General features: G+C 37.5%; 2 protein-coding genes across 2 annotated transcripts; one reads left to right on the top strand and one right to left on the bottom strand.

The window, feature by feature from the left end:
• The first annotated feature begins 1,814 nt into the window (after positions 1-1,814).
• On the top strand, positions 1,815-19,962 carry LOC139129171 (uncharacterized). Its single transcript, XM_070694816.1, has 7 exons — positions 1,815-1,912; positions 14,650-14,681; positions 14,819-14,963; positions 15,318-15,394; positions 17,096-17,221; positions 17,389-17,584; positions 18,623-19,962. Exons 3-6 carry the CDS (start codon positions 14,821-14,823, stop codon positions 17,487-17,489), a joined length of 447 nt encoding a protein of 148 aa, XP_070550917.1. The 5' UTR covers positions 1,815-1,912; positions 14,650-14,681; positions 14,819-14,820; the 3' UTR covers positions 17,490-17,584; positions 18,623-19,962.
• Positions 19,963-25,136: 5,174 nt separating this feature from the next.
• LOC139129167 (carbohydrate sulfotransferase 1-like) lies at positions 25,137-26,213 on the bottom strand. Its single transcript, XM_070694813.1, has one exon. It carries the CDS (start codon positions 26,211-26,213, stop codon positions 25,137-25,139), a length of 1,077 nt encoding a protein of 358 aa, XP_070550914.1.
• Positions 26,214-26,636: the final 423 nt, after the last annotated feature.

The following is a 26,636-nucleotide window of genomic DNA, read 5'->3' as shown; positions in this document are numbered from 1 at the left end:
ACAATGGAATGACCGACAATACCCCCTGCACGTGGTGCATCTTGAGAATGATCCCGCTTGTTTATTTTCATGACCTTTGAAGTAGCCGTATTATTGTTTGAACTGTTTAACTCATTAGCATTGACCGGACGCTATGTTGACAGATGTACTATGACAGGGAGCGACCTTTCTGCCTTTCACTTCGCCGACTGTCCATAGTTAAATATAGACGCATATCAAAGTCATGACAATAAGCAGATTCTCACTTGATATAAACTGTAGCATTTAAGTGTGTTGGACGGAGAACACCGGAGATCGATTCGTTTAGGGAGAACCTGCGGAGATGCCCCAAGACGACAGACGACTGTGACCTGGCGACTATTGTTAGACTAGCATAGCCATAGAAGTTTTACGTGTAATTTGGGTGTTACTCAGCCAGTGAAATACGACGACTTAGAGTATTTCTGCGTACCTGTTGTCGTCTCTACTATCCCAACTTTCTACCCCAGAGTGTACGTATCAAAGTTAAACTACAGCTACCCGCCAGGCACCACGTGCAGGGGGTTACTGTCGGGCAGTTCATTGTCAGTTGTTACAATTAAATTCAAGGGTAAAATTCTAAGCAATCGTAGGGCTGTATCACATAATTTATAACTTCTCGCTGGGGTCGGGGTACGTGAAGACCACGTGATTGCCTGCCATTTGTGCCGCGAAGAGGGCCATCGCGATCGACCGACATCTGGAAGTGACTGACAACTTGCGCATGGTGTGTTTTGTATTGTTACAAATAGTAGTTCAAAATAATAAACGTGCAGTAGAACCTTCCATTTGAAAAAATAACCATTTTTTGTGCTCATTAATAGTGTATCTTGTTCTGTATTGAAATTCTTCGTGAAGCTCGGAAAGTAGTCGTTATAATTCGTCCGTCCTCTAGTCGTGGTGACTGTTGAGTTATTATTGTCCGACTCTGAAAGAAGAGACAATATCAAGAAGTTATTGTTAGCGGCAAATCATTTGCTCGCCTACAGCTTGTCTTCACACGTTTCTGTTGCTCATTACAGTTAAACAAATAAATTTTAATTATTTTGAAAGAATTCATTTTTGTATGGCAACCAGAATTATTCTCGTCAAAAATGCTTTCAACTAATCATTTGCGTCTCTACAATAGGCGAAACTTTGATTTGGTGTGAAACTCCACGATTGCAAACGCCTCAGCAATAAATTAATGCAATATTATGCAATGGTTTCGTTGATAAAGCTGAGATTAATTGTGAAAACCATAAAAACGAGTCAAAGTGTCCTTCCCTCGTCATGTTTGAGTCGTACAAGTTAGGCAAAAAGTGATAATCTTGATCAAACGTACGGGTTTGTTCCAAGCATTTTAATTTTAACCTCTTATTCATGAAGTGTGTATACTATAGGATACGATTCCTCTAAAATTGGCCTCCATTACAGTTGAACTGTAGGAAAACCCTACGTGTGTGGACAGACAGTTCTACCGTTCCGTCTCTACTTCCGCTTTGAACTTTGACGATTTGGAACCAAGTGTAGTTAGTAAAAATTGAACGAAGATTATTTCAGTTTAGGATGTACAGTCAGAGGAAGAAAGAATCCCAGACGCTTCATTATACATTGCAGCGTGTGTATGTCATTGATTTTATTAGATGTACAGTTACAGATCCTCTTTCATGTTCAGGATTGTTTTAGTGTACTGTACTCTTCGTGGCACATGTGACATGTACCGTTAAATCATCGTTCAGGTCACTGAATAGTTTTGAACTCTAACAATGGAAACACGAAACATCATCAATGCGTCATTTAAAAATATACTTGTTTTCATCCTGTGCTGTGGTGGATATTCTAATACCCAACCTGCCGGTGTGAATCCTGATTATCCCCATGCTTGTTTCTTCTATGAAGGCAAAGATTGGCCGTAAGTATTTCCTCAACTTTTTGTCAAAATTGGACAAACAACGAGCGTATACTACAGCACTATTTTAATGAGCTGCATGAACACTATAACACGCATACGCCTGGAACAATAGAATTTTATCTTTGGTTTCAGTGGACGTGGAGTCAACTAACTTAGGGTGTTGTCGGGCGCTCTTTTCAATTTTGACCCCATAGCTACTGTATGCGTATATCAGAAAATTCGACACAACACAATCTGAGTGCTTTGCTGTGACAAATGTATATTAAAAGATCGCTTATTTAGACAAAGTACAAAGTACAGACAAAGTTTATTAATAATATTCTATCAAACGGCGGAACTACGGCTGTTTCACTCTCGCTCAGGAATATCCTGTCTAAACATGTCTCCAGTACGGACGATGTACTCCGACGAAAACAATTATCTTGTGAAGAATTGCATATTGTGAGATTGTTTATGACATAACAAAATATCTACTTGTCAAGAGCTTTAGTGTGGCCTAGTGGACTTGACGTATTGTTTAATTATTTTGCTTGTTCTTGCCGAAGGTTACAAATTTTACTTAATCTCGGGAGAGCTGAAACCAGACATTAAAAACAAGGTTCTGGAAGCTGTTGTCAATGGCCTACGGTAATATGTGTAATTCGATTGTTACAGTTAAGGTTAATTCGGTTATGAAAAACTCTGAGGCAACGTTTATTTTCGTTGCAAAGGCCCTGATTTTATCGCACATGTGCAATGCGGACAAACACGGTATTGCTGTGACCCCTCTTATGAAGAACAGTGCTCCTTATGCCTGATACAAAACACAAGCCTTATTACAAATATACATCTTTAAAGACCACAATTGGGCCATTTGCTACCCTTTGAAGTCTCGTTGAAGTCAAATTTAATGTACCCGACACAACTGTCAAGGTCACGGTTGTGATTAGCAAAAGTATGAACATTATTATGGGATTTTCACCACTAAAACTAAGGGAGCTTTAGTAATTACAAGGGGTAGGTCGGGGGAAAGGGGAGGGTTATGACGAAATACACCGGTCATTTTTAATATATATATACACTATCCGAAAGCTTCACAAGCAAAAAAGATGCAGTCGCATCCTACATTAAACAACTTGCACAGATTTAGCTACTTTTATATTGGAAATATTATTCATAGTTTTCTCATAGACTGCCATGTACAGTGGATCAACATTATTGGTGAAATTTCAATATCTAGTGTACACCCATGCACGTTTTACTTCCTATTTTAATCAAAGCAAATTATATTATCAAGCATATCTAAATGTTCAGATATACCTTGGGGGAGTAGTCGATATTTTGCCTAACAGACTCCCATGTATTGTGATTTGATAGTTTTGGGTGAAGCACTATATCAGCCACATCTTGCCTTCTTATAGTTGAGCAAAATATGGTGACCCTCCCGCAAATGCGCGAAATATCACGTCCCTTCAAAAATTGCCACCCTCCCTCCCAAAACGCTAGCATTCCCTGTAATTTCTGTGCACAACTTACATAAGAAATAAACCTTTTGTTATGTTAATTAGCTGATACTGTTTCGGATATTCCCGGGGACAATACTACAGTGGTTGGAGGGAGGGTCAAGTTTTAGCATGTTGGACAGGGGAAGAGTCACACTTTAGACACGAGGAAACGGGGTGTCACGTTTGCAGTACAGGTGTGCACTGAATTCCCCTGGCCCACCCTCTGTAATTACTGAGGGCTTCCTAGAGAGAGACAGGTCAGTTCCTAGTAAGACGGCTATGTTGGGGTTGATATAATAAAAAAACCTTAGATGTGAATAGGTAGATGCTTATTTTAAACCTAATACTATTGCTATTTTGTTTGAGTAAAAAAACAACCTGCATGCTGAAATTATCCCAACCACATATAAAATTAAAGGTTCATCGGTTTCGGATAACGAATTAATACTTTTATCACAACCTGATACCGTAACGCTCTCATTCCTGCATATTGATGTTGGAATACACTATTTCTTCGCGTGTGATTATAAACAGCTTTGAATAAGGTTTTAAAATCATGCCCTTCGGCGAAGGGCATCACACACCACATCCTACCAGTCTAACAACAGTACATGCCCCTCGGAAGCATCAAATGAAACACAATAATTACCAACCTTCGAGGCAGTCAAAAGGTTAGCGAGAATGTTATGAGTGTTTCCATTTTACGTACTTATGAAACCATCATGTGTGTGGACTCGCACGATATGGTTGATATATCATGCCGGAAGGGGAAGAACAGATATGCACTCAACGGATATAAGAGTGAGACTGGCAGTGATATTGCTCCTATTTTGCTCCCTCGTCTCTTTTGAAGGCATTGTAAACTAGGCGCTACACAATACGACATATCACATTTTATTAACATGTCAATCACCCGAAAGTGTAGTTCAGTCATCTTACAAAAGTTTATACTGGTTGTAGTCAAACACTGATTTACTCGTGCTGTATTTACAAAGCAGTAAAAATCGTTGTTTTAATTAATTTATTAAATGGTTTTATACCTAAAGCACTGCAGACATTAGATCATTTTGCTTGCGCTCCGCCATATGAGCGTTGTCACTTTTTGTCCTCTGTGTCTCTTCCCCTTTCATATCGTCGAACGTGTAACATGTATCCCACTCGTCCAAACTGTTTTGTTTTCAGTATTGTACATAAATTGTATATGCAAACTAATACTAATAAAATGTTAACAGTGGATATTTTCTCGGCTATATAACTTTACGTACATTATAAATATGTGGCTCAGATCCCTAATATATCCTTCATTGAAATTGTGATGTAAGCAACTTTGTAATTCTTTAGGGATTTTTTAACATAAATGTACGTTTCACTTAAGCTTTTCTTAAGAGCTTGAATTATGAAGAATGTATATGTAAGCGTAGACATTTTATAATTATCACATCGAAAATCTGCTTGTAGCAAGTTATCCATACGAGCAGGTACTGTTACAACTGTTGTAAGAGACTGGGCTTGAATACTGCGTCCTGGCGGCACGTGTTCAAACTCGTAACTTCAAGATTTTCGACAAAATAATGGGACAGTGAAAACGAAGAGAATAACGTCAGTGTACTCTGTAAGAAATGTACGATTCATTTTCGGAAATAACTAACACCTAAGTGGTCTGTTGTGTCACTAGGTATGGGTCGTGTACATTTGCCCGAACGTTCCTGAAGCTTTGGATCACGTCTTCGACCACCGTACGTTGGCAAAGGTAGGATGGAACAACATGACACTGCATCATACTATGAGATTGAGTTCAGTGTTGATATTGAAAACAAATTAATATCTCAAAAGATTTTCCTTCGTCAAGCTATTAAGCTACGAGAATGGTCGTAAAGAGATTTGTCTTCGACTCGTTTCTTCTCACTAAACGAAGTGCTATATATAGGTAATGATTGTCGATATATTTTTCTTGAAATATTTAAGAATTCAATTGTTAGCTTAAGTTTGTCTTGACATACTTTTTGAACTCAAATCAGTCGCATTCTTCACTAAATTTGGCAAGAACTTATATCAGGGCATATTGAAATATTTGTTGAAACAAAACTTACCGTCGTTAAAAAAATATCCTCTCCTACTCAATTCATTTCGATATCATAGGTTTAACTTTGATTTATTGCCATTTCACGATCGAAAACGCTCCGCCTGCAAATTAATGCGCTAGTGTGAAAGCGTTTCGTCGAAAATGCTAAAGTTACCTTTTACATCCGGCCAGACCAGTCACTCATTGTATTGGCTCCTCTCCATTGTTCAGTTACACAAGATATTGTAGAACTAGAACGAGTTAATCTTGACAAAACGGATGTTCCAATCGTGGTCGGCTCTTGGTTGAGTATGTATAGTATAGGACACAACGCGTTGTTACCTGGGCTTCCATTGCAGCGGAACACGAGTAAGACCTCTATGTAAGTGGGCAGGATTGTTTCCCGTCAGTATTTTTTACTTTCTCGTTTACCATTTACTACTTGAAACCAAAAGTAGTTACTAAACCTGACAACAACTGTTTCGGTTTGGGCTTACTGATAAAGGAACAAAGAATATCGGGCGACTTATACTTCATTAATGTCTGGGTGTATAACCTTTGGTAAAAGCACGGTTAGAGTAGTTTTTATATTTAAGCGTTTTGAGATGTTGGACTGTACTGTTCTTGATCAACGTAACACGTGGCGTTACATCATTGTCGTTTTACTGAAGAGTTTTGAACAGAAACCATGGAAAGGAGAAGTGCCTTTTGTGTGCCTCTTGCAAATCTACTTGTTGTCGTCCTATACTATGGATATTATACGACTGAAAGTGCCGATGTGAATTCTAGTGATCCTCATGCATGCATTGCTTATAAAGATCGAAATGAACCGTAAGTATTTCAGGCATATTCATAACACTGTCAATCGGACAATCAGTGAGCATATACTTTATCACTGGTATGAGAAGAAACATTATGATCCTCCTGCTTCTTGAACTTGACGAGTTTAAATTTGCAGCAAATTTTGGAATAAGTGTACTTAGAGTCAATAACACAGACTTAAAGTCCAATAATTTGGGTATTGTTGGACTCTCTTTTAAAGTGGACCTCACACCCGTTTCATGCAAATACCGGAAAATCTGAATACTGTTATTGCTTTTCTATGACAAATGTATATACTATGATCATTCCTGTGCACACTGTGCGACGACAAGTGCATAACATGTAATTAAAACGACAGAACTATTTTTCATGACGCAAAGGAATGGCTGTCCTATACGACTTAACCAGACAGAAAACGATGTCTATTGAAAATAATCGTATATTTTGAGATTATTTATCTGACAATATGCATTCCGTAAATAGTGTTTAATGAATTTTGATATTCATAGGGTGTACAGATGCTGTGACGGTTACTATCTTGATAATGGTGTTTGTGTAGGTATGTATCAAACCCTTTGTAATGGTTGTATAATTACCAACTAAACTAGAATAGACGATGCAAAAGAAAACTGACCACATGACATACAGAAAATGACACATTTTGTATTGTAAGACGAACATAAGAGAAACGTCTTAATGATATAATGTAATTCGGTTAATATCCTTTATCATACTTATTAGGTGTCTTATTAGTTTATTCATCCACGCATTTGTTACTCGTAGTCACGGCATAAACAAAGTCATTAAGTCAATATCAACAGAGTAGTGGTAGTCTTACTCAAATAATTAAAATGCCACCTTAAGGCGATACCGAATGATTCAAGTATCTTGGCAAAGGTTGCTAAGGAAAATTTGTAAAATCCCCGAGAATATAAGTTTTGGTGCATTTATTGGCCCGAAGATGCAAAACAACTGTACCAAAACCGAGCAGACGCATGGTTGCCTGTCATGGAATGGGTGACGTCACAATTATACAGATCAACACAGCATGTTTTTGAAACGATTCAGCTACTCCAAATTTGCTCGAAATCCCTGCATTTTTACGCATTGATACTTGAATACTACTTCACATTCTCGGGTATGGATTTGGTTGGCCGTGAAACAATCACTACTTTTGGAAATAGCAAATGTTTAGTTTGTAATTACGTACAATTTTTAATCCTATTCTTCCCATATCGCAAAAATTAGTGAGAATTTTCTAAAACGCATGCCCAGCCTTATTTATCATAGCGGTGTGTACAAATTCATTTCATCAGATGAAAAATTGGTTTTATACATTTGCACAAGAGCAGAAGAAGATAATGCCTAGAAAATTATGTAAACGGTTACGCTTTTCACATGCAATAGCGCGCATTTGGAACTCTGCCAGCCTTAGCAATCGCTCGCGTGTTCAATTCTTCGGTATTGCTTGAAATTCCCCTTTTGTAGAAGTCTTTATATAAACTGTCCTTTTATCTGTCAGTTCTAAAGATTATTTGAAGAATACCAAGGGCGAATTTTCAAACCTTATTGCTATCATTGGAGGTAAATAAATATGAGATAGTGTTCAAAAATACTGTTTCAAACACTAAGCATGCTTTTTCCCGTTTGGTCCTTTCCGTCGTTTAATTTTACCTAAATCTTAAACACGTTTTCTCAACAAACCGGAGAGAGTTTATGACGCTTTTGCCATAAAAAGTCCTTATTATCAAATATGTTTTATTATAAAATTGTATCTTTAATAAATTTTCAGAGTGTGATGATGGGCGTTATGGAAGTGACTGTTCGTATTACTGTTTATGTCAAAATGGAGGAGTTTGTAACAAGACAGACGGGTCGTGTGTATGCCCTCCTTCACACTATGGTGCAGTTTGTGCTTTTCAATGTCCATGTGAAATGGCGGTACTTGTAACGATGACAACGGAGTGTTTCAGTCTTGTACGTGCAAAGAGGGTTACTATGGCAACATCTGTGAAAACAAGTGTTCGTGTCCCGATGGTATTCTCTGTGATCCCGTCTATGGATGTCAGTGTGAACATGAAACTTGGGGTGTGAACTGCAGTAGAGTTTGTAACTGCTCAACTGATATGGTGTGTGACATTGCTGATGGCTCGTGTAAATGTCACCCTGGTTTCTATGGGGATAAATGTCAACATCAATGTAATTGTTTCAATGGAGGAGAGTGTAGTAGTGCAAATCCGAATATGTGTGAATGTTCGTCTACCTGGCGGGGACTAGCCTGTACAGATTGTAAAGGTTATAAATCCTTTATAAAACCCAATGGCAAGAAACATGAATTATGTTCAGATAAGTGTCTACACTGTTACAACGGAAATGACTGTAGGCCTCAGGACAAAACATGCAACTGTACACCTGGTTGGCATGGTGATAGCTGTGATCAGCCGTGTGAGACTGGCTACTATGGCTACAGCTGCTCTAAGATTTGTTCTTGCGAAAGTTTTGAACGTTGTAATCATGTGACAGGAGAATGTTCATGTCATCCAGGTTACTTTGGACCCTCGTGTGACCTAACATGTCCTGAGAGCTGCTTGGAATGCAATATGGACACTGGTGACTGTATATTGTGCTATAGTGGTTGGATAGGGACGAACTGTGAGCTGTTATGTCCTAAATGTGACAATGGCGTTAATTGTATTGATACTAATGGATCGTGTATCTGTACAGATATGTAAGATAGTTATTAGTAATCATTAGATAAAGCCCTGATATAACCCTTATTTGAAAGCGAGAGAATGTAAGTTCAAGACTTCAAGCAATATAAAGTCGACTGAAAAGAAAGGAGTTAGGTGTGGAATACATGTACGTGTAAAAGCTGTATAAAATTTCATATTAATAAGGTCAAAATAACCAAATTGCGGAGCATTCCATAAGTGTTACAAAAACGATAAACGGTATTAAGTTTGGGGTATTAATATAATTAACACATGCCCCGAGCCGGGTTTTCTACGTAACGCTATGGAAGAAGTGCCCCCACATTTATGCAATTATTTGCACCTTTATAGGTAATGGTCTCAAATTCACATCAGAAATGTGAGTATGCCCTCCCAAGTAATAATCATACTAATCACGTACCTATGTACAACGATGACCGAGAGGTCTCCAAAATTCAGAATGCAAAATGCAAACTTCAATACTTAAAAACGAGACCTGACAATTTTGGTCAGATATTTATGATGGTTAGTTTTTTATGACTGTTGTGAGCTCTTCATCAAAGATTGCTATCTCATTTTATAGTTTCAATCTCAAGCATTTATTTGTGATCTTGGCCGTGAAAAGTATCAATCTGGTGACCACATGATTACAGCAGCGTGGTTTATTTTATGATGATAAGATAACAAAAGCACATGGTTTTTTGGTTGCCTATTATGGTAAAATACTTACTTTTAGTCATTATTACGATATTCTTTGAATGCAAGTGATAGTGATATGACAAGAAATTGTAACTCTAACAGAAAAATAGTGGTATTTTTCGAATTGATCATTGTGATCTAATATTGTAAGTGTGAACCTAATATTCAGGAAACTAAGGTTTCATAGAGCTTGTTATGAAGAACGTAATATTATAACAAGTAATTTATACTGCCTGCATTCTTCCAATCTCTGCTAAATGGTGAGTGGTCGACGATTGAACGTCAACTCTAATGATGAATACAGCAAAATTCATGAAAAATAATAATGCCTAGAGTTCAAAAGCTAGTTTAGCAGCACATTCAATTGGCATCTCTTATGCCAAAAAAACAAAGAATATTAAATAGTTCATCCCAACATCTTTTTTATTTGGTTTATAACATGTAGCAAAGAGGATTTCCTAAGCCTAAGGTGTATATCAATTACGCAAAGCCTCATTTCGAAGTAATGAATGTTGAATTTTGCATTTTGCATTTTGAATTTCGCATTTTGTAGTTCCAAATTCAAAATTCCAAATGCAAAATGCAGAATTCAAAATGCAAAATAAATACTTACAAAGTATCTTTACATACTTAATATATATTCCTTAGGTTTATAGGTATTACTTTTCAATTAAAAGCCCAGTAACTCAGACTTTTTTCAGTACTTTTGTTCTGTGTATCAACTCAATATTCCGATTCTACTCCCTAGTATGAAGACATGCCAAGATTCCGTGGCATTATTAGGCCAACCATATTTCGATGTCGAAATCAGAGAAAGACATGATAAATTATGTCTAAATTGCATTTAGTCACAGATTTCAGACCCAAGGAAATGACGTTTACAAGCTAATTTTACATAAACCGCTGCGATTTTGTGAACGATTTCGCAAATTTAAATTGCGCGAGGTGCGCGACACATTTTGCGGCCAGGCATTTTTCTAGTTTGGAAAGAGAAAAAAAATTGTGTGGAATCGGCTTTAAATTGATATTTGCGAGTGTTGAATAGCAATATTGAGCATGAAGTAGTTGCTCTTATGCGACGTTTTCTGTCTTATGCGTGCAACAAAATCGAATATTGCAATTCGATACACTGCTCCTTATTTCGGATATGCGATTTTCGATATCGGTTTGGACCCGACAATGTTACATTTTTAGTGATAATCCTGTCTCACTTCGACTTAGACATTTTAAACGATACATCCATCCGCGCCTATACTGTCGACATGGATCTAGAACGGATATCAGTCGATGATAGTTACATAAAGACACTTCTTGATCCCGGAAAAGTGAAAAAAGAAAGTTAGAAAGGACATCGAGCTGTAGAGAAATGAAATTAATTACGTCTTTATCAACCCCCATCAATTATTTTATTCTGAATAAGGAACGCATTTAGCCGAAAAGTAGTTACCATGAAACTTTGTCCACTCTGGCAAACGCAACTCAAAAACAGCTCTATTGGGATTGGGGGGGGGGGGCATGGTGACCATGTGCCGTCTGTTTCGGAAACAAAGCAGAGTAACTCGTTTGTAATTAAATATGCCTGACTGAAACTTTCATTCACTGTAAAACTTATTATGTTTGGCATAGCCGTCCGACTTGTGACGCCAGGTCAAGGTCAGCATTAAAGCCGCAATTTTCAATGCCAGGTTCTCGCATTAGTGGAGTTCTCCTCCCTGTCAAACACTAGGCCAGTATGATGTTTGATTTCTATACCATTAATTACACAAATTGATCTCAACCTTTTGGTTTCTTTTGCTAATCCTGCAAACATAGTTTATACAAGGTTAGCGTTTGATTGACGGTCGGTTCAAATCGCCAACGGTCACTGATTCCTCAACATCAACGCTCGAATTTCCAAAAAAAATCGTCTTCCAGTTGCGTTAGAACTTGAATATAACCACAGAGTTTGATCGGCAGCAGCTTCGCACTGACTGCTTGGTCGTTTTCTGCCATGTTGCGGCCGGAAAAAAACTAAAAAGTGGCATTTTCTGGAGCGTCTGCACGCGTGTTGCCTATTTGGTGTCCATTTACACAGTGAACGCAACCACGGCTTCGTGCCCTTTTAAAAGGAGGCTCCGCCTTTACAAATGAAACATTGACAAATGAATTAACTTCCTGTTCTACACCAAATTTCGATATTCGATTTATTCCTAGCATATTGCCAAGCGATGGTCTTTACATCTTCTCACTTGTTTCGTGCGAACATTGCATAAGCTTATGTGCTGGATTTCGAGCTAATACGCGTTTCGTTCTCTAATATCATCATCAAATATAAGCTGGCCGCATAATGCACGGTGTTACATGTAAAATCCGATGTTGGAAATGCCAACTCTAAAAACGACAATCACGGAATTAAATATGACAGTATTTAAGAATTCCTTCTTCGATTTCGACATTTAAATTCGGTTGGCCTAAAAATGCCACGCATTGCCCAGCATTAAGAATTTCAACATAGCTTGTTTATGACTAATGCCATAGTTATTGTGGACAAATGAGTTCAAGTGAGGACAGTATTTATATCGAACAATGATATTGCTGATTGTACATATAAAAATAACAGCTGTGTTGAGAAGCCAATTTCTTGTCATTCATGATGCTTCTGTAAATAGAAAAGAAACTGCAGTTGCTGCTGGAAAATATAGCCAAAAGTTAGACACACTTGAGCTTTAAGTAACTGTATTCCATAAAGGCGTTTATTTATTTCGTGCTGATATATAGTATTAGCATAGTCTATTTTAACTTTGATGGTCTATACTGTGACCACAAAACACAAGAAATAAGATATTAAACTAGGCATGACGTGTAAAAATCCTCTTTGTTACATGCTATAAATCAAATAAAAAAGATATCGGGCTCAAGTATTTAATATTCTTTGGTTTTTGGAAAAGAGATGCAAATTGAATGTGCTGTTAAATTCAATTTTGAACTCTTGACATTATTATTTTTCATGAATTTTGCTGCATTCATTAGCTAGAGTTAACGTTCAATTGTCGACCACTCACCATTAAGCAGAGATTGGAAGAATGAAGGCAATATAAACTACTAGTTATAATACTATTTGTTTAATAACAAACTCTATGAAACCTTAGTTCCCTGAATATTAGGTTTACACATAGAACATTCGGTCAAAATGGGCAAGTGGAAAGAAAAACAACTACTATTGTTCTGTAGGGTTACGATGGCTTGTCATATCCCTAGCACTTGCGTTTCAAAATATCGAAAATAACTAAAAGCGTTTCAAGAATATCGTAAATAGCTAAACGGAAGTATTTTACCCGATATAGGCAACCAAAAAAAACTTTGAGTTTGTCATCATATCATCACAAAATAAACCACTTTGCTGTAATTATGTGGTCGCCAGATTAATACCTTTTACGGCCCAGATCACAAGCAAATGCTTAAGACAAAACTATGAAACAAGAGAGCAATCTTTGATGAAGAAACACTTATGAAAAACTAGGAATCATTAATATCCGACCAGGATGGCGCCTGTCAAGCCTCGTTTTCAAGTGTTGTATTTGAATTTTGTATTTTGAATTTGGAAGAACTCTCTCGGCCATCGTAATGTACAGACCATTACCACATTTTATCCAAATACGGGTAAGCGTGCATTTCTGGACTACTTCCGGTCTTGTTACAACGCGCGTTTTAACTGCACACATTCCATATGTAGACAAACCAGCGCAATATTTCAAAACGCCGCTTTGTCCTGATCATATGGGCGGCTACAGTGGAGCTGGCAACATCAAATGATATTTTGTTTTAATCCAAGCGCGTTACTGATGATCCCTGCTTTTGTTGAAAAAGGAGATAGCTTACTGAAACAATATATGATCGAGTATGATCACGCACTGCTGTGTGAACCCAACCTCGCCTGTCCGTGTCGCTCGTGCTCAGTTTCAAGTATAATGTTATTTCATGGCGAAATTGTTATAAACTTCACATAAACTTCAATACAATGTTTTTTTTAATAGAACTGTTTCCTAATGAACGGATCTCGCTACTCGTTCGATTCAATGAACGATAATTTACACTAAGCTGTTCTTTCATACCTCGATTTCACCTCAATTTTTGTTGACATATACACGTCGCTTTGCGAATCTACATGTAAACAAATAATGTCAATATAAATGCGTGGCGAAATGCAACCACCGCTTCCAAAATTACGAAACTCGTACTTGGCCTTCTTATATCTTGAATTCCAAATCATTCTTTGCTAGTACACGTACATTTCTTTAACTACACATTTATCTTCGAATTTATGATTTCTTGTACATCGACTAAAGCTTCAATGGTTAAAATGTAGTTCATAAAACACTGGTAACCTTCGGTTGTCTATTTTTCCATTTTTTTTCTTGAATTACTATCCGCACTGTGTTTTGCTGTTTTTATTACATTATTTAGCATCTAGTACTGTGTGCTCTTGATACTATTGTGTCGTTTTCTTGTCACGTTCTTTAATGTGAAAGCTCTCAAATTGGATCAAACTTACTCATATGTGTTTGCAGGGTTCTAGTGACTTGTCTGATTTTGCCAAATTGTGATTTTATAAACGATTTCTACAATAATCTCAAGATGCTGTTTACATGTCATTTACGGTAATCATCTGAAACTTGGAACATTGCTTGCTGTAACGAATTCAGGGGATTTTCGATCGGTTTCGCACTCACAATGTACGGCACCAAGTCACCTAGCGACGACACCACATTCAAAACCGCTTGGCCAAATCCGTATCCTTTAAAACGTGGTTCAATAATCGACCAAACATGTTACAATTATTCTGACTGTGACCCCTCTGATTGATTGATAAACCGAGACGAATCGTTATGTTTTTGTTGCTTCTCATACAGAGGAACAAATGCACTCATATATGTCTCTTTAATTAATCTGTGTTAGAGGTTTATTTATATTCTCTTGCAGATGTGAAGACATCGGTAACAAAACAAGACAAGGTAATGACTTGGCTATAGTACACGTCACATCAACGTTCTCAGTAGATGAATAAATATCTTGTTTTCAGTGCGTCATGACATCTGCTCCATTAAATATGGACTCTAAACGAGGATATTGTTTTATCTTATGTCAATAGTAATGGACCACTCATGCACTGAAGACACCACAACATTTGAGTTGTACACAGTCGTTATCATTATTCTGGTTTTGGCACCTGGCAATATCATTTTACTAATCGTGGTGATTATTCGCGTTGTGAAGAGAAAGAGGAATATTCAAAGGTCGGTGAAAATAAGTCCATTTTTATATAAATATCTTTAAAGATGAGTGTCTGCGCTTTGAGACTGCTGATAGTTTTATGTTTTCAAACAGGTAACCTGAAGCCTCTCGTATTTTCAGACAGGGTTTTGAATACCACGACTCTACTTTATGGTATTAGGCCTATAATTGAATTGCATTATTGTGACATGGTCAATGGAATTTTCATCTGATATTTACTGCTATTAAATTCACGTATGCATTTTAGAAATATGATCCATGGAAATGCTTTTTCAATATCTCTCTCTCTCTCTCCCTCTCTCTCTCTCTCTCTCTCTCTCTCTCTCTCTCTCTCTCTCTCTCTCTCTCTCTCTCAGACACACAAAGAGAAACCAGCCACATGATTTGGCTTATGCAACCTTTGACCTCTCTCGAATAAGACAAACAAAAAGTGGTAAGTATGCTTTACCCTATATTTTCGGAGATTCACAACTTTCGGTTACGCTCCATAACAACCTCAATTTAAGTGAAGCAAACAAGATTGCCACAACCGCAATATGTCACAGTTAACATCACGTGATATGACCCCCGTTTCAATAGTATGCGGCATAAAATTTGAATGATCTCAACACTTGCCTTAACATTATCTCCATCAAGAAATTGCAGCTGCCTTGCAGCGTGTTTGCAAGGTTATATCTGATTGGTCGATTGTCACTATTCACATCAACTTAGGGTGTTTTGTTGTATTATTCAATTAAAACGGTATGATTCTGCCAACCAATGGATAACAGCTTCCAAAGCGTTCCAAGTCGGCCCAATAAAAATCCCGATAAACACTCCAGCAACAGTCCTTAATCAGATACTGTTACAATGTGTGTTTGATAATCTGCGTGACGGAACTTCTAATTTCTGAGAGACTTCAAAAATATGTTCAAGGTCATGTGTTCAATATTTTTCTTTACCTACGATTCAGACGTAATGAAAGCTTTTGGTACATCTAACGCTTAAACGACAGTTTTTGAAACATTAATGTATTAGACAAACTGTGTCGTAACTGATTTTACATCTCTCGTGGGATACCGTATATGTGTAAGTTATGCGACGGTTTGTTTACAGAGTGGTATACTGTGTGCAACTAACTCAAGCGCGGACAGCATTATATGCTACAGAACTTGAACATCTTTGTATATAGCGCTTGGGTACAGCAATGGTCAAGCAATGTGACGCTTTTGCTTACACGAACCTGTATATTTTAGCATGCAACGGTCACTGTAAGAGGGGGTTTGTATTGTTCTTTCTACCTTAAACATATGTTCTCATCACGTCAACTGTAACCTACAGAGCAGCTCAATCGTGTCGAAAACCGCATGAATAATTGGCAAGGATGAACAAGTGATATACCAGAAAGTGACTACATCAAAATCGCCATACATAAAATACAGATATCTTGTAATTGCGGTACTGACTAACTTATAGCGTTAATTTAAAACAAAATTACTATCATTTAATAAAAAAGAGTCTAAATCAATCAATACGGGCATAGCATTGCCATCCCAACCTTCATATGAAATATTCCACCACTGCAACTTGTTCTCGTGGACTACAGGTTAAAGGTGCTTAGTTCAAGTTCTGGCAGCTGTATTCGTTATTATATAAAATAATTCGTATAAAACTTTCTCTCCCTGTAATTAATGATCTGTTTTTTCCATTTAGATATAAAGGATCAGTATGGCTGAAGAAGACGTAGATAATGTTCGGATGATACAATAAGAGGGAACAAAGTGAACTCGTGAAAATCCCGACCCTTATTTGCAATGATTTCTACTGTTTCTGAGCCCCCATTCCTGACTCTTACCACCAAAATAAGTTATAGCCTCTTTTGGAACTTAACTTTTGACGTAATTCCATGAGTACTCAAAAATGTTTGACGGCATCATTTCTTCGGATACCACTTGTTCAAGGTTACCGAATAATTAACTAATCATATTAATGAACGAGTCAAGTGGACGATGCCATCATTTAAGCAATATGACATTCCTCTTGAAAACGGTATATTCTCATATTTCTGAAATGGACACATAAACCCGAAATACATTTTTTGTGTTTATTACATGGTGGTAAATGTTTCGTCCTCTCTTTTATTGTACTATCACAGTAACAAGACCAGACGAGGATATGGAGGATGTTATTATTGATGACAATGACACCTCAAGGAGATATGTGATGTCCGAGTTTCAATTCAGAATTAATGACCGAGGTCATGGCTTAGCCGATATAAAAGGTGAGTCCGATAAGAATAATCATGATGATAATTTGAACTTATATCAGGAAAAACACGAACAGACATCAGAAGCCATCTTAGTACAGGCTTACAGTAAAAGTAATATGACATCATTCTCATCTCCTTCCTCTTGACAAAGTATTTATTTCACACCCTCTATGTTGTAGAAGCAAATAGACCAAGCAGTGACGACAGTTTTAGTTCAACCGGATATGAAGTAGCAACATTAAATCGCACGTCCATACCAATCTCTTCAGGACTTCTGTAGTAACGAATACCAAGGTCTCCTTAATGTACAAGACCTTAGGACGAGCAAACACGCCGGAGTTCTCTTTCTAGGACGTGAATCGCAACGATTAAATGGTAAGAGTACTATGTTTTGGAAAGCCCTTCGTCTTAGCGAAAGATTCGTCGGAGTTTTTAAAATTCTCTTCTCGGAAAATACTTTTTGCAGTCACATTTTTACATGCTGCGATCACATTTCAAATTAAGCTGATTTCGAAATGATTAAGGAACTACAGCATCAGGTAATACGCTCACTGAGATTAATTGTATTATCAAAGATCTTGTCGATTATAATTTATATTAAATATGTCATTTACCCATGTTAATCATAAATTATCAAAATTTCAGACTTTTTCTATCTTTTGTAGTGCTCTGGGCATAGGTAAATAACAAATCGGTTATGAATCAATTTATTATAGCAGCTCTCTTGTACTTTATGCTTCGTCTCGTGTTTGATGCAGAACAAATGACACTCATGCTGATACAACACGCAACAGACAATATTGGGTATTATATCATACAGTATATTGATGGTGCAAATACAGCGATATGATTGGTCGAGACGCAAAAAGAACCGTGATATATTGGCGATATACCACGGCTGGCATATGCGCGAGCTCTCAGCTTGAGCAAAACTCGTTTATGGCGTCCCACACAGAATTTCAATATATATACTGTTATGATATAATAGCATTAAATCACATCCAACGACTCAATTTTGACCAGTTCACTTCATATATGCACTCTCTATCGCTCGTGCATATATGTCGTAAACTATTTAAAATCTCATGGCATACCGTCGCTGGGTGTGCTTTATTGCTTAAATAATATAACTATTACGATTAACCTAGGACACTGAACGAACGAGAACAATATACGACTGTTACTGTGTGGAAGGTTGTGTGATCGGCCAAATGTAACTATTAATTTGTTGAGGAGACACAGAGCAGAAAATCGCTTGAATCTAAATATGTTATCACTCTCATCAACCGATATTTTATATAGCGCAATACGTATAACATCACGTTTTATATATATATTGACCAAAATATAATGTAACAACCAATTTGTATGATCTTAACAACAGGGGAAGATGTATTTCTGTTTCATTTACAGGTATATTTAGACACAGCAAACTGTGAGGCTTAGGGTTGTAATCAAAATGTTCACATCGGTAACGGGATCCACTTTTCATCATCCGGCAATTTGTAACATCCATAGCTTAGCAAAACGGAAGAGGGATGGGCTACGCAGAACGCTGGAACTTTTACACTATACCTTGCCGACTTCAAGTGAAGTGTCTGCCCGCGTACGGTCGAAAATCATGACGCTGATCGCCTTTTACTTTCATTTAAAAGAAACGTATTTAACATTGAATATTTGTCAGGACAGTATGTATTCACTACATAGTTCTAAAACAGTGACTGTCTTACGTCGAAGGCGCTATTTTATAAGGGGGTAGTATGTACGATTTTTATGCTGATTCAATGACTTGTCCAATAAAAATATTCCTATAAATGTTGCATGGTTATTTTCGAATCTTATACAGATAATACTGCTATCACATCAAAAATTATACGTTGTGCAACCAATGATAATGTTTAAATGTACAGTAGTGATACAACCATTCTTTTTGTACGATTCAATTTCCATTTGAACTCTCAATAATTGTTTGAAGTATGCATGCAGCTACAGATGTGACTATTTGTGAGGTAAAGTGCAGAAAAGGAATGAAGTTAGGTGTCCACATATTTGGGGTAGGTTTTTTTCGGTAGCATAGGCAAAAATAGAAACACATCTGAAACCTTTCACAGACCCTAAATATTTACAATACGACCGCCAACTGCGAAAACTTGTACGTTCTTGTTTCTCGGATTTTTCCTGTTTCCACATACATTAAGCAACTTGAACTTCTCTAATACATTTTTTCGGTGAAAATTTGAGAAAATATGCACCGAAAGAAGTCCAGCTATGATAAGAGTGGATGAAATAATTCACCGTTGAACTTTATAAACGGTAATATCAGTGCCAATCTTCTCAGTTTACGTTCACAAGAGTATCATAGTCGCCTGCCGCCTGGCAGGCACAGTTACATATTTTAACAACCATCACAACTTAATACCATTCATTTACCTATTTCAAACAGTTTGACTTTTGATATTGATAATATGTTACTTAGGACAGAAACTAAATAATCCATTTATATTCGTAATGTCTGCTTTAGAGATATAAAAGTATTAATCGGCATTATTTAATTTTCTGTAGTTAGTCGAGAATGAATATTTTATTTGGCATACGTTTTCTAGCTATGTATTGTAAACATAATTACGCTACAGCATTCCTAGACTTAAACCTATATGTTTTGAAAAGCATGCATTCATCATGGTCTCCTTTTTAACAATATTTTTGTAAGACATTGAGTTTTACATGACTCGATGAATAAAGCGTGGAACGATGAAATGCGATTTTACGTGTGTCTTTGATTTCTCCAAAAGGGAATATGAACTCAATAGCTTTCGAAATGCATGACTCCCATTTTATGCAGGATGATTCATGCATGCATGCATGCATCCATCCATACATCCATCCATACATATTATGCTCTTTCAAGTACAATCGAACCCCATTGACTGAAAACAGAACAAGTTAACAAGGTCCATTATGAGTTGAAAAAGGTTTTAAAGCTACACTTAACTTAATGCTCTTTTAAGATGCTGTCGAAGGAAACCATGTGTTTGAGATACTTTATGGTCGAGAAGAAGAACCTAAAAGCTTTAGCAATGTGGCATAACTTGAAATTCTTGGCAATGACACTACTAGATTGAATAGCTGCGCTCATAACCACTTGGCCTTTGGGTTAATGGTTGACCTGACAAATTTACATATCTTTTGTGTTATCTATCAGGTGTTTGATAAGTAGTATTTATATTTGATCATTTCCTCTACCCCTACTACAATCATCAGGCACCCAATAGTGCGCTAACGTAAATACTAATTTCACTTAATCACTGTCTTTCAATCGGCAGATTTTCAACAAATTTTCTTATCGTAACAAATCCAGGATAAGCCATCGGACATGGAAGGGGAAACATTGTCTCCCATTGTTCTTGTTTCACTATAACATTCAATGCTATCAAGTTTTTTCTTCAGAATAGTAGCCTGTAGTTTCTTTGTGACCACCAGCAATTAATATCATGTTTCCGCAGACTGTCGCGCCAAAATTTTCCCGCCTTGTGTGTGTACTCTTTAATAGGCTCCAACTTTGTCGTTCAGGGTCGAAGGTCACAAAAGATTTAGAGTCTATGAAATATATACTGTCATTCAACGTTAAGCCTATGACCCCGAGGTCGACCGTGATTGGTGAAACAGAAACGACACTCCATGTATCAGTTTGACTTTGGTACATTTGAAGTTGGCAAGATGGCCCGAAAACAAAAATTTTCCCTTCGAAAGCCACTGCGGCTCCGCAACTGACAGGGATTTGTAACGGAGCGACTTTTAACCAGCCATTGGTTGAAACATCAAAATAGTCCACGTCTGTTAGGTCGATTCCGCTGCAATGTCCCCCAATCAGGAACACATTTCCGTCACAACTAACCAATGAGTGGCCATCTTTGACGCAATCGCTCGGATTTGCGACTTCGGACCACTGATCGTCAACTGAATCGTACAAAAATATTGTTCCCATTTTGTCGGAAACAACAATCGTCTACGGCGGTTACTTGACAGATGTCCTCGATTTCGGGAATGTCATGTAGCGATGTCCATCCCCCACCCTCGAGTGTGTGATACCTAACATCACGTGGAAAGCTTGTCACATCATTTTCGCCGCAACAAACGACGACCACCTCCTTGTAGGTATATCTCCGTTTGATTTTCAACTGGAAGTTATCGGATCCGTTCAGAAATTTTAACAAAGTGTCGGGAGACGCAGCTTCGCAGTTTGAATCATCGGTAAATTTCGGTAAAGTTCGGTTAATTTCGGTTAATTTTGGTAAGGAGGAATCTTCAAACAGCTCTTCGCATATTTTATGCAGATATCGTGAACGACATTTTGCATCAAATTCAACCCATTTGCGAAGAGCATCCACCAGGCATCCCTCACATTTTAGGAATAATTCCTCGTCTTTCAGGTAACCAAACAACCTCTCTTCTTCTAACTGTAAGAATTCATCGGTTCTACAAACTTCTTCGAAGTGTCTCGTCGCATACCTTCTTGACATTTCTGTTAAAATTTGACAGGAATACATCTGCGCAAAACTTTCCATGCCCAGACAATTTGAGAACGTTATTTTGTCGACGAGGAAACATTCACATTTTTCACAACCTCCATGAACTGGAAGCGGTCAGCTGTTTCCAGAAGTTCCTGTACGTTTTCGTCAGTGACTTTCGTCAGTGAAGTCTCGCAGTGTACGAGAATTCAACGAGAAGATTCAATGATTCTACTGAAATGCCCTCAATAAGGATTACACTTTCACCACTTTCTTTAAAATTATTACTAAAAATCGAGTCGAGGTAAGCACTGCTGGCGGCGAGCACCGAGCGATGGCACGGAAAGTTTACAATCTTACATTGCAACGTAACATCAATATACTTTTGTGATTTTCTGCATTCATTTGACGACACCCAAGTGATATGACGTCATCAGATCCAAGGTTGCTAGCCATCATAATTCACCTGAAATTGGGATCAGAAATTGAAATTACAGGCATAATTACGTTAGAAATGGTCTTTCTGAAAGGCATTAAATCTGCCAATTGCATACAAGAATCCTGAGGGATATATCGTGTGAATGCCCAAAATGCTGCCCTCCATATTTGTAGGTAGAGAAATAGGAGGACATCGCATTAAAGTTTTTTAAAATATGTTTTTGTAAATGAGTCTGACATTTTTACTGTAATTACCGACTCACTTAAATGATTTGCAAAATAGTGCTGTACTAGTTAGAATGAGTTCGCAAAAGAAGGGTATGTAACTGAAATGTAAGGTTTGCTTGGCAGTTTTACACGTAGATGTGGCTTAGTCCGGTATACCATGTGCACAATACCCAAAACAAAACAAAAGCGAAAAACAAGAGGCCTTATGAGGATATGGCAAAGATAGTTGTTGAATATTGCCCGCGCGTTGGCTTGTGGGTATAGTCAGTGAACCATAAGTAACTCTGTAGTAATCCGTATTATTGTTACGAAGCGTCAGAACTTAATTCTTACAATAAGGGCATGTTGTATTGCGGTCGTCTAAGTATAGAAGGTTCTGAGGTCATGTAAAGGTCACTCACCATTCCCTGTTTTTGAACTAAAACTTTTTACTTGTTTCGTCTGTATTTACTGAAAGGTCAGCACCAATAATATTTTGAAGATAGCGTTGTTTTTTCGGTACAGTATTAGTACAAGCAAACTGAGAAATGTACGATTAAGACTTTCGGTCCCACAGATAAATGAATGCCAGCCAAAACTCGTGTAAATTGAGACATTGCTACTTGTTAAACGTTGAAGTATCTAGCCAGCATATCAGTGTGTTCAATACACGAGTGCTCGTTGTATCTAGTGAACAATAACCTAAGAAATGCATTCTCTACATATATTGAAGTACCGAACGCCTGTGGTTCAACCTACCTTGGTTGTTGATAGACTCGTTTAACTGCTATTCATAAGTATGGTGCCTGAATCTTTCCAAAAATTAAGATAATCATCGTGTGTGAACCAACCGAATTGTACACATGACAATGCTATCCTATGTGACTGGAAGACGGATTCTTCGCATTCCTAGACAGAGCTATTTACAGGCTGACCTTCTCATCACACCGCGAATTCCATCGCATGGGGGCGCCCTGTGTTCTCCAGTGCTTAATATCGGACTGGTTATATCACGCTAACACGGATACCAATAATGCATGAAAGTAAAGTTTTGTATTTCTGTCTCGTTGGTAGAAACAGTTTACTATGTATCCACAAAAAACATTCTGTTTACTTAAATACCGTGTAACTAGATTGAGTAGGTTGGAGATGAATATAATGTACCTTTACTTGAACAGTTTTCCTGTCTGTATTCCACTACGTCTGTCTTCAAAACTGTACATAAGCAGGTTTATCTGCTCACCATTCTATCGAAATCAAAGTCGAGTATCAGTAATCGTGATAGAAGTAGCAGTTGTAATCACTAATTATATTGATAACAATAATACCAGGTTAAAATTCTGTGTTCAACATCACTTGGAGGAAATTCCAAAGCTGTACTGGTACACAAAGATCTGCAGAAATTAAATTCAACATCAAGTTGGAGTGATTATACCTTAAGCCGTCATTGCCATCGGCTATTTTCCGACTACTGACAGTTTTCAATGTAATTCTATATGCAGCGTTTTGAAATGTTAAATGTGACCCCCGCCTCACCCGATAGGAAGACAAAGAGTATTAACGCAATAACTTTCAATATATCCATCTAACAATATATTGAATATATAGACGGCCTGTTACCAGGAAAATTCCATTATCATGTTTTAAAAAGTAGGCGTTGTTGATTCTAGGTTTAAAACATATTGGCTCCCATAAAACAGTAAAGGGAAGCGATGTTGTTGATTCTGATTGTAAAATGTGTGCGTGCCAACAAAACAGTACACAATAAAGACAGTTGTAAGAACCTGAAATCGCACATCTGAAATTCCGCATTTTTGAATTGAGGCTAAACTCATCACCATTATTGCGAACACTGCATTGTTCACTGTCAGTAAAGCCAAAAGATATACATACGGGTATAAGATAATCCTATACTTCATAACTTGTTGGTGTGGCATAAATGCGTTGTATAAATGCGCTTGTAAGCTAATTCTGTATTTCATAACATGTTGGTATGGCCTCGTTCTCGATAAAAGGATAAATGAATGGCATTTTCTACTCTCTTACTGAAATGTTGACAACGTTTTGAAATTTGTTACAGAAAATTTGTATTAAAATATCCGAGATATGTCTGTTTTTTCTGACGACAGTAAACCAACACTTTTAATCCACTAGTCTCGGAGGGGGCAACCTGGTAACATAAATAATTAATATCGCAAGAGGGCGAATCTTAGATCCCGTGCTTTACGTATTTTATTGATTCCATAAAATATTTCCACACATTTAAAGAATATCCTTGAAGTAAGAAAGCACCAGATGAAAGCGGATGAGACCTAGACTTAATGTACCACCAGTAAGTATAGTGACAAAAAAAATGCATGCGTAGAAGAAGAGAAATTGACAAATGAAATTCGAGAAATTTAGCAGGAAATTTCAGGGCAGATCTGTACCGACCGTGTCTCGTCGCCTTACAAGGTGGGCATTGAACGCTAGCAGGTTGAGTGAATCATTTTGATACGAGATCATATCCTAGAAGAATTACACGCAATCAATAATACATTTCATTTCGTTTGATGTTTTTATCTGTCAGTGTTTATCGAATGGGTGCGTGATTTAACTAACATACCTAACCATCCACTCCGTTTCTATTCTTGAAATATCATTGGCAGAATGGTATTGATGGTTTGTACAAAATGTTTTGTATTAGAGCGTCGTTCAAATTTTCCATAAAAAAAACATCAAAGTTCCTACACTAAGAAGTGCAGAATCAAAAAACCTGCCAAAATATTACCAAATCACGGTATTTTGTATTTGAGCGTAATTTCATCTTGCGGCGTTGGCCTGTACCAAGACGTTTTAGCTCGTTCAAATTCTTTCTCGTCATTGATTAACAGCCATCGATAATTTTTGTATATGTGGCCTGAGCAGTAATCCTGTATTGTCTTTATTCTATCGTAGCTGTAGGTATTCAGCCATTTTGTAGCTGATTCATTGTTCGCTTTGAAACTTGCTGGCCTGCTAGGTGGCGCTGACATTCCCACAAATTTATAAACTGCTTGATTAATGACGCCTGGATTTATACACTTGTCTTCAAAACGGATTAGCATAGAATTATCAATTAGCCAATCGGAACTGTTCTTCAGGAAGTTGAAAACCATGTCTAACCAATTGCAATGCTCTTTCACTACGTCTTTAGTCGGATAATAATTGGCATTAGCAGGGTCATCTAATCTTCCTAAAATGTCTCCCCAACGGTGTAACCGAGATGTGATCGTTCCTCGTGGGTCTCGAGCCAAAAATATGACCTTCACCTTGTTGTCCTTCAGCATGGGAAGGCACATGTTCAGGTCGCTTAAACGGAGCACTTTGGATACGACATATGGCTTTGATTGACAAAATGATCCTAAGGCAGCTTGTGTGATTGGATAATTAAGATTACGCAAGCTTCCTCTTGATCTGTAAAGGGATCTACTGTTTAGAGCCTCTAGAAAATCATCGTGAGATTTGAATTCACAGTTATACAGATCTCTTAAGAATTCACAGAGCCCTGCTTGCATTTCCTGCAAATAATCTGCACTGTCGATGTGGACATGCTTATAGTATACGCTCTTAAACAACAAGTGGCCAGGTTCGCCGACATAGAAGACTTCATCTCGTAGAGAAAAGAGATTGGATATTGCCGTGGAACCGGTGGACATTCGCCCCAGGATCAACACTTGCGTCTGGTTGGCTTTGAGTCCGGAGTCAGATATCCTGTATGTTGAACTTTTAGTCAATGTCTGTTGTCTTCCAATGGTGTCCGTTGATTCCGTCGCCCTGTCAAATTCCTTTTCAATTCTGTCTTGAAACAAGTGTTCTCTCGATTGTTTCATCCAATTCGAATAGTAATGGTAAGACAATATAATAATGATCTGGGTGACCAAAAAGAAGATTCCAATATACTTATGTCCTGTAAGTAAACGGACAAGGAATAGTGTTAAATACTCATTTTTAACGGACATGCTGTGCAACGTGATATATTAATGTGTGCCTGGGTACAATGCCACAATCAACGATTCGTGAGAATGCTTTACATGGAAATCAATTCTAATGAACAGACGATCAAACAAGCTGCAAGAAGAATGGATGTTATCGTTCAAGGCAGGAGTCTTTGTACTATCAACAGTGCTTTACGTCGACAGTTACACGTTATTTTAACCGTTTGAGTGCTGTAATGTTTCCCACCAAAATTTTAGTGCAACATTCAACCAATTTGTATGAATTTTTCTTGAATGTTTTTGATAATGTTGGATCAA

Source organism: Ptychodera flava, unplaced genomic scaffold, assembly GCF_041260155.1.
Source record: "Ptychodera flava strain L36383 unplaced genomic scaffold, AS_Pfla_20210202 Scaffold_96__1_contigs__length_367262_pilon, whole genome shotgun sequence".
NCBI classification, from domain to species: domain Eukaryota; kingdom Metazoa; phylum Hemichordata; class Enteropneusta; family Ptychoderidae; genus Ptychodera; species Ptychodera flava.
This window is presented reverse-complemented; position numbering and strand designations above follow the sequence as displayed.

What these genes read in the sequence shown, in the direction of transcription:
- LOC139129171 (XM_070694816.1), top strand. Translation starts at nt 14,821, where the DNA reads ATGGACCACTCATGCACTGAAGACACCACAACATTTGAGTTGTACACA. An exon ending in AATAAGACAAACAAAAAGTG is followed by an intron (nt 15,395 to 17,095) that starts GTAAGTATGCTT and finishes GTACTATCACAG; the next exon opens with TAACAAGACCAGACGAGGAT. An exon ending in TGGCTTAGCCGATATAAAAG is followed by an intron (nt 17,222 to 17,388) that starts GTGAGTCCGATA and finishes TCTATGTTGTAG; the next exon opens with AAGCAAATAGACCAAGCAGT.
- LOC139129167 (XM_070694813.1), bottom strand. Translation starts at nt 26,213, where the DNA reads ATGAAACAATCGAGAGAACACTTGTTTCAAGACAGAATTGAAAAGGAA.